Source organism: Anopheles aquasalis, chromosome 2 (assembly GCF_943734665.1).
Source record: "Anopheles aquasalis chromosome 2, idAnoAquaMG_Q_19, whole genome shotgun sequence".
Lineage (NCBI taxonomy): Eukaryota > Metazoa > Arthropoda > Insecta > Diptera > Culicidae > Anopheles > Anopheles aquasalis.
Genome location: NC_064877.1, coordinates 51,217,002 through 51,226,357, shown reverse-complemented (window position 1 = coordinate 51,226,357; position 9,356 = coordinate 51,217,002). Strand labels below are relative to the sequence as shown.

The following is a 9,356-nucleotide window of genomic DNA, read 5'->3' as shown; positions in this document are numbered from 1 at the left end:
GTTCCCATTGATTATGTGTTACAATCGTTCCATGTAGTATTTCAGAGGCCAAGGCGTACAGTGTACCTTGCGTGGCCAAGCTTTGCTGGTGAAGATCGTGGTTTTGATTGATGCCATGTACGATCCTTGACATGGCATGCATTTGATTTCAATGTAAACTGTGACTGATTGAGCAAGCAGACATTGCGTCTCTTTGCAGGAAAAAGGACATCTTTATGCGCCTCAATTTGATCCTGATTGTGGCTGCAGCACACCTGCGCGGTTCCAAAATGCCGACGTATTTCTTCTGCTTTTCCCACCGCCAATTACGCTACAGTTGCGGCTAGATATCGTGCCTGACTAGCACGCAGTACCGTAAAACCTAATCCCACCGCAACGGGAAGCATAGCAAACCGCATCTCTTTACATGAGGGATCACCGTAGAGTGCGAGTTGATGATCGAACAAACATTCGCGAAAGGAACACAAAGTGCAAAACCATTCATTATGTGTGCACAGCACTCTCCGTTTCGCATATTCTTATTGATATGCATACTTATTGATTTCAAGTTGGTAAAATTGTGCACCGTGTTATTGTGCGTTTAAAGTGCTCCGCCATAAAGTTTGGTTCCGGTCGCATCGACGAAATACAACCACATCGGCAGGTAAGTAAGTATAAGTATGGTTCCTTCCAGTTCATAATTCCAGCCGCGAAACACCGATCACGACTACCATCACACGGACAACCGACCCACGGCCCCACAGCCATGACCGAAGACGAAGTCGTTCCCTCTACAGAATAACAGCTGTAGCACAGAGCGAGGGAAAAAGGAGAAAGGAACACAGAGAGAAAAGAGAAGCGGGAAGAGAGAGAACCGGCCCGGCGGCGGCCGACCATTTTCTTTTTTTTTGCTCTCAACCGCAGCCACGAGCCACCACGAAGCTGCTTCGTTTCTGCGAGCAGCTTCGGAAAAAGGTCACACGTTGGTCACACAAACCTCCAGCCCCTTTGGTGAGAACGGGAAATGTGACCAACGTGTGACCTTTTTCCGAAGCACTGCTCCCCAATCGACCATAATTCGAGCAAATCAGGGGAAAAAAAATCGAGCAAAATTCGAGCCGAGCACGTGCTTTGGAAAAAGGTCGCAAGTGGGTCGCAATTCCCGTTCTCACCAAAGGGGCTGGAGGTTTTTGTTACCAACTTGCGACCTTTTTCTGAAGCTGCTCGAAGAAAGGAAGCAGCCTCGTGGTGGCTCGTGGCTGCGGTTGAGAGCAAAAAAAAGAGAATGGTCGGCCGCCGCCGGGCCGGTTCTCTCTCTTCCCGCTTCTCTTTTCTCTCTGTGTTCCTTTCTCCTTTTTCCCTCGCTCTGTGCTACAGCTGTTATTCTGTAGAGGGAACGACTTCGTCTTCGGTCATGGCTGTGGGGCCGTGGGTCGGTGTCTGTGTGATGGTAGTCGTGATCGGTGTTTCGCGGCTGGAATTATTCGAGAGAACGATTAATGCATGGCGATTATTTATTGAGAGAACCATACTTACCTGCCGATGTGGTTGTATTTCGTCGATGCGATCGGAACCAAACTTTGTGGCGGAGCACTTTAAACGCACAATAACACGGCGCACAATTTTACCAACTTGAAATCAATAAGTATGCATATCAATAAGAATATGCGAAACGGAGAGTGCTGTGCACACAGTATGAATAGTTTTGCTCTTTGTGCTCTTTTCCCAAATGTTTGTTCGATCATCAACTCGCGCTCCACGGTGTCCACCGCATAGAGATGGGGTTTTTCATGCTTCCCATCGCGTTGGGATGGACCGTTTAGCGCGAGCTCTAAGGATGATAAGGTTAAACGATACTGCGTGCTGATCAGGTACGATTGCTATTCGCAGCAGTAGCGTAATTGGCAGTGGGAAAAGCTGCGGAAAGGCTGGCATTTAGTAGCCGAGACGGAGCCGCGATCGGATGCAAATCGAGGCACATAAAGTTGCCCTTGTTACTGCAAAGTGTGCACTAGCTGAAGTGCATTTTTGCTAAGGCAGTCACACCTTGCATTGAAAACAAATGGATGGCATTTCAAGGACCGTAAATGATATCAATCAAAAGCACGATCTCCACCAGCAAGGCTCAACCACGGCAAGGCACGCTGCACGCCTTGGCCACTGAAAGATTACATGTAACGATTGTAGCTCATAATCAACGGAAACGTGGGTGGCTGCCAGAACTAGAAGTACCATTAGGGATGCAGGAAAACGTTGTTACACTCAAACTGATTATAGTAAAAATACTCAAATGATACTCAAATGATTATAGTAAAAATTCCTGTCTCGGTCTCCTAAAATTGCGCATCAAGTGTCTTGCACAAATCTATCCAGCGTTATACGGTCTGAATCTGTTTGTGAAATAGGATCGTTTAGCAAACGATTCATCGCCGAGCTGTGCTTAAACCTTCATAGGCGGCACGTTTACTTTAGCAGAGCTATTTAGAATAATGTTTGCAACAACAGTTTGCTTTGCACTAACATTATCTACTTCTGGTAACAGTCTCTGCACTCGTGAAAAGCATTTCTCAACTAAGAATGGTCCGTGCCAAATTGCATAATAGCGGCGCCAAGTCACAGAATTGTTTTAAATTTTGCTAGTTCTAAAGGCAACCAAGGTATGCAAAGAAACACTTGCAGTTTTGCTAAGAGTATCCAGATGCAGCCATGTTATTAAGTGGCTCACGTAGTTGTCTGTGGTGTAAAAGGTTATCTTACTTATTGGCGTTCATTCAATCCTGGCTTCAACAAACCTCGATTTCTGAAAAAGACATATTCCGCTGTATCAACGAGGGCCGCACAAGTTTGTCTCAGTGGTGACGATATTCTTATCAGGTGATACAACCGACGAGCGGTCTTGGCCTTGGCCTTCTGAAATATCATCTAATAGTTTCTATCAACCCCAAAACGGTACGCACAAAGTGCAGTTGCCGACTGTTTTACGTACGATCGTCTGCAAGCAGGCAGGATATAAAACACAAATACCACTATTAAAAAGCGAGAACAAATTCAAACGGACGCTTCTACATGATAGAACCTTTCGTCTTTGGGATTCTTTGGAAGTAAATGTGTTTGTAATTAATTACAAATGCATTATAAACCGTTTAATGCATGTTACTCCAGACGGAGAGACAACCGAGCGCAATCGAAAGGCTAACAGCGCTGGTTCCGAAGTATTTCATGAGCCGTTTCTATCCGCTAAGGTACATCTATCGATGTTTCGTTAGACTACTAATATTGCATTACGTTGTCTCTATTGTTCCTCTTGCGTATTCCTCTTTGATTCTGTAAAGCAACCTTTGTTTCAGCCCGGCTGGTCTCAAAGGCAAAGCCAAGAGTGAAGAGTGCGTTGATTTGGGAAAATTGAATGTAACGTTTTGATTCGAGAAATGTGCTAAAAAAATTGCCGAAATTATTACCGGGTTTGCACCATCGTTGTTCTGTAGTGCACTCTATAGAATCGTTCTTTCCCAATTACTTTTGCTTGGAAACAAAACCCCTTAACAAAGCATTTTAATCTGCGACATTCAGTTCCGCAAATTTAGAAAAAAGAGTTACACTTTTGTAGAATCGGAGTGCTTTATTATCCTTTGTTTCATCGTTCGTACAAGAAGTATAGATCTTTACTATCAGCTTGCGGAACGAGGGTAAAAGAGTTACAAACCACTTCACGGCAAACATATGATTGAGGAAGAAATTGTCCTACAATTCTTCTCATACATAGGACAGGTTTAAATAAGATTAAGAAATACTAAACAATCAACATTCGGCTCAACAATTCTTGCCTAAATGTATGAAAAAGGAACTTTGGAAAACGATTTTGAGTCGACTTCTGCAGCTTTATGCGGCATTTTTACAGGCCAAACCAACGATTATCTGGTACCAAATCACACCTAAATCATTAACAATTTAAATAGCTACAATTTTACATTCAAATTCCTTTTTTTATTAGAGAAAAACATATAAAAACTAAAGTAGTTTGAAAAGGTCTCCGAAGCCGCGGTCCCATGCGAGAAAAGGCAAGCGATATCCCTCTCTCGCTCGATCATACACGCCATACGAGAGCATACAGCTGTTCGCCGCGAGTGGCGCACACACTCGCTCGTAGGCACACAGGGAATCAACGGCGGCATGCGACTCACACACCCTGAGAATTTCGCTAAACAGCGAAGCTCCATACTGAGAGAGGACCGTTCTTTGCGGGAGCGAACGGCCTCACACAGAGAGAAAGGCCGCCACCCAGTTAGCAATTTGAAGCGCTCGGCTTACCCCTCTGCCTGCGACGTAGCGGGATGAAGGCTGCGGCGGCTGAGAAAGAAGCCCCCTCTGCCTGTGACGCGGTTGAGGAAGAGGCGAGCGCGACGCTCACTATGAAACCGCTCGTAGGCAGCGGGGGAAAGAGCGGAAGAAACCGCGGGGGGAGAAGGTTTCGTGCGCGAGCTTGTGGAGCGCGGCTGCGGCGGAGGAAGGGCGGAATGGGAAGAGAAGAAGGGCGAACGAAAACGAACGCGAGCTTGTGGGTTTCAATTACGCGGAAGGGGAAGGGCGGCAAGGGCAGAAGGGCGATGCGTACGGCAGCGCGAAAGGAAAAGGAATAGAAAAAAAGAGAGGGAGCAACCTCGAGCAAAATTCGACTAAGTCCCGATCGCGGGCAGTCGGAAATTTTCTAAGTCCCGGGACGCACGCTCTACGCTGGCGGCAAAGTGCAAGTGCAGAAAAGTGTTACCAAGGTGTTGACGATAATCCACACGCAAGGTAAGCCAAGCTGGCGTTGTAAGGTGCACTGCAAAAGGGTTAAACACTTTTGGATTTTTCTCTTCCTTTTCTGCATGTACCCGAGCATTGTGATCAGCGTACGCGCACCCAACATCAGGCCGAGCAGGAAAGTTCTCGATCGCAGCTTGGATCACGCCACCACAACGACGCCTTCAAGCAGTGAAGAGTACGACGCCACCACCACCAACAGCAACGCAGAAAAATGACGTCACAAAATGACGACGTCATATACGTGTGACGTCAGCAAAAAGAAATAGAAAAATAAACGCCACCGCCATTGGGCGGTAGCTCATCGACCAATCGCAGCGTAGTTCATTTGGTTCATTAGGGGGGGGGGGGGGGGGGGCACACGAGAGCACACGAAGGTGGGCTGCGTTCGGGTTTCACGAAAGTTGGTTCTTGGGTGCCTTGGCCCCTTGTTTCTCGGTTGGGACTGGGGAAGACGATTTGTATTGACTCGCTTATATGCCAGAACCAACCAAGTCCCATCTCAGAAACAACTTTTCTATAGTGAGAAAACCTTCTCACTGCGAACTGGGCAGCAGCAAGCTCCATACTGAGAATCTCGTGTTTGACGTTTTTCTTCCTTCTCACTATAGCGGCAAGCTCATTAGCCGTCTTCTCACTATGGAGCCTGGTCAGACGGGTCGGCTCGCAATTTGATCGATTTTTTTTCCCCTGATTTGCTCGAATTATGGTCAACTGGGTATAGGGTTCGTATCTGTCAATCTCTAATTTGCCGGCCGCAAGATTGAAGGGCTTCGCTCGGATTCTGTGAAATGTAAAATGTTTATTGTTCGTAGCACAGTGGAATTTGCGTAGGAAGGAAACATGAGGACGCACGGATTCTTTTTGTTACTTGCGGGAACATCGTTTTTGTTAATCTGGTACTACATAAACCAGCTGGGTTTTGGCGAGCCGGATACTGCTGATCGTTTGCAGCTGGGAGTTAACAAATTCAAAGACAACGACAGGTACGACAAGCAGATCTGCTTTCAAAGTGTATGAGCTGTAATTTTGTATCATTGTAGTAGACCTTTACAAAACCTGATGGGAACCAGCACTGAAATTACTCTGGTTGTTGTTGCGTGTAACGAGCGTCAACGTGTCAACGAAGCTCTCAATGTGTTTAAGTCAGCTATAATGTTTAACCACAATCGAACACCTTTGCGGTTTGTTGTGATAGCGGAGGATAAATTGAAACTCAATTTCATGGAAAAACTAAACGATTGGCAGCAGCTTACCGGCCGGCTATTCAGTTACGAGATCCATTCCTTAACATTCCCTAGCCCAAACAAAAATGAATGGAGAAAACTGTTTAAACCTTGCGCCGCTCAGCGACTTTTTCTACCGGTAAGTAGAGCAGGCGTCTGTCGTAGTTGCTTTTTATATGTTGAATTTCGGTAACATTTTCTCTTTTAGTCTCTATTATTGCACTTGGATGCAGTTATATACATAGATTCTGACACCATCTTCCTGTCGTCGGTACAAGAGATATGGGGTCTTTTTCAGGAATTCAACGCAACTCAATTCGCCGGTATGGCACCTGAGCATGAGGATAAGAATGCGGGGTGGTACAATCGATTCGCTCGCCATCCCTACTATGGTGATCTGGGTGTAAATTCTGGTGTGATGTTGATGAATCTCACGAGGATGCGCCAGTTTAACTGGCAGGACCATATCCTACCGATTTATCGCGAGTATCGTCTCCGGCTAGTCTGGGGAGATCAGGACATATTGAACGTGCTGTTCCACTATCACCCAGACCGATTGTACGTGTTTCCGTGCGAATGGAACTACCGCGCTGATCATTGCATGTATATGAGTGTATGTGATGCGCCCGATGGAGTAAAAATAATTCACGGTAACCGTGGATATTTTCACAAGCAAGCTCAGCCAATCTTTAATCTCATCTACACCACGATCGAAGAATATAATTTCGGGACTGATGTATATTCGAATGTTATACGAACCATCGAAGAATCTTTAATGCTACCGAGTCACTCGAACTGTGATAAGTTATTGGATAAATTCCTGTACGACCCACGAAAACACTTCAAGAAGAAGCAAACCGACGGGATGACGTAGAGGAAGCCGATGAAGAAGCTGACAAACCTACCATGTATACATTATTTCAAGACCTTGAGTGATTTTTTTACATTGTACATACATAACACTTTTGTGTAAATAAATCGGTAAAACGTTTCATTGTTAGATATATTGATGGTAGTTACGAAATTATTTCAAAAGTTACACAAATATGTTTTTTTTAGTTACTATATGAGCCCTCACGAAAACGAAATGAGAAAAATGAGAACTCTTAAAGCATTTTTCATTGTTGAAAAATTTTGACATTGAAATCCCCAAAATAGTTATACGGTGATGGTAATGAACTTCATGAACTTTTTTTTTGTTGAACTTTTTGTGGCATCGTGCTTGCTGATCATCGTCTACAGACAAGGCATCATTTATGCTTTCCACTTGTGATCAGCAACGCCTCATTCCCCACGCTGCGCCTTGTTAGGCTGGTTGTTCTGAAATCGTTCCAGAGGTTACGATAACCTGTTTGAAGAGATGTTCGGGAAATGGAAAGGGCAAGAGAGGAAAGTTCAATCTGACGGGTAGAGTGCGGTTTCCTAAAGTTACTGGGTAATAGTTGTCGTTTTTGTAAAGGTCGCCACTTTGGCAGGAATGAAGATGGAGTTACGGCTTTCGCAAAGTTGCACTTGGCGGTCGTTTTCATTAGTAGCAATTTCAAGAGAGACCCATGAACGACCACTTCGAACTTTTTTTTAAGTCGTATTTGTCTTTGTTTTGTAAATTTATGGCAAAAGTAAGTAAGAAACAAGATTAGTGCCAATTATGACTTATGAAACACAGTTAATGATAGAGGTAAGGGAGTAACTTTATGCTGTTACCGAGCGCATACAATATTTTAACACTTTTTGTAGAACGATTTGAACGAAATCATCCACCATTACAACATATACTATCTCCATACACATTTTTTTGTTTAGGTCTATCCTACCTTAGATTAAACAATTATCTACTATATACGCTCGGCTTGCCTAAGATAGGCTAACATTACGATTTCAAAAACATAAATACGGTTATGGCATGATTATGCTTGATCACTAACATAGTTGAACCGGCTTGCAGGTTAATGCTGCCGATAAGAAAATGAATTCGTAGTCGAACAGCTCCAAAAAATCGAGGTGGGCATCCCAATTTTGGGGGGCTTTGTTAGCCTTAGGATGGCTCTCATCTCGCAATGGTAACTAGCGATTGGTGTCTGCGTCCGTGTTATACAGGTTCTGCAGCAACTCATCTGGCTCCGGATCTCCGCATTGATCGTAACGTAAGAGAAGCGACGTAAGAGAAGCCCACAGCGACGATTGTTCCGAAAATGAGTCAAGGTTAGTTTAGGCCACCCTTCTCCGCCAAACTCCTCCCCATTTGAGGTAAAGGTATAGTCGGCTGCGAAGAAAGATATCGATCCTTTATATTTGTGTGGTGCTGACCAGTTTAAACATATTTCAATGTAAGTTTGGAGCGATCGGCATTTAGGACGCCTATCTTTTTTATGGCTACCTTTATCTACACGGAACGTTTTTTATGGTTAAATTATTGACCAACAAAGGTTGTGTTCATGATTTTCCGTGCGATGGCATTTCGATTCCTGGAGTGATTAAAGATTTGTCTTTTATGTGATAAAAATGGTTAAGATATTCAAAAAGGAAAGATTGATCACAGGGCCATCCTAAAGAATGTTCCCCCTAACGCAACTTACTACTTTTTTATAATTTCAATTCTCATCAAAATATAAAAAGTACTGCAATTTTTAAAAATGCCTTGATTGCAAAAATTGAAAGTGTTTCATAGTCTTTTAACTCTTCAGTACACGTTTGTTGGCATTCCTGTGGAATTAGTGCGTGTAACATTGGCGACAATACTATGGAACTCTTTTCACTTTCGCCAAATTTGATTAGGAGAATTAAAGTTCCGTTAATTGTTCCCTCACTCTCCGATTGTGTCAACTCTCTCAATCTCACGATTAACGTGACCAATGCTATTGTTGAAGCAAATACCAACAACTTCTTTCAACACAGACGGCATCTCCTTGGATCAAGTTTACGGATCTTCCGTAGTGCTCATACACTCTAAAAATGCTTGCGCGTAGGGCGAAGGAACCTCGGATATGCATGCTCTTTCGTCTAGGCGTCGATCAAGAGACGCAGGTATTTTTGGTTGCGTAATAGTTGTTTGTAGAATTACCAGTACAGAAGAGGCAGGCACGGCTAACAGCAAACATCTCAAGTCTTTATTGATTGATTGATTGGTACACCACCGTTTTAGGATCAGTATAGTAAGGTGGGTGAGTTCGTCTGGGTGCATTTGTGGTTCCTATTATAAATCATATCACCATAGGTTGAAACACTTGCGCATGTGCTTATTGAGTGTAGAAATACGCAATCACTTGTCGTCGTGGTCGAATTGCTGCCATAAAAAGTTTTTTATAACTACCGACGAATAAATCATGATGATTTAATAAACACCAACTT

General features: G+C 44.0%; 1 protein-coding gene across 2 annotated transcripts; it reads left to right on the top strand.

The window, feature by feature from the left end:
* The first annotated feature begins 5,545 nt into the window (after window positions 1-5,545).
* On the top strand, window positions 5,546-7,014 carry LOC126571547 (glucoside xylosyltransferase 2). Of its 2 annotated transcripts, none has more exons than XM_050230152.1 (3): window positions 5,546-5,768; window positions 5,829-6,147; window positions 6,217-7,014. In XM_050230152.1, exons 1-3 carry the CDS (start codon window positions 5,626-5,628, stop codon window positions 6,880-6,882), a joined length of 1,128 nt encoding a protein of 375 aa, XP_050086109.1. In that variant the 5' UTR covers window positions 5,546-5,625; the 3' UTR covers window positions 6,883-7,014. The 2 variants fall into 2 exon arrangements, with proteins under 2 accessions (XP_050086109.1, XP_050086108.1); XM_050230151.1 differs by having other exon boundaries at window positions 5,826-6,147.
* The last annotated feature ends 2,342 nt before the right edge of the window (window positions 7,015-9,356 follow it).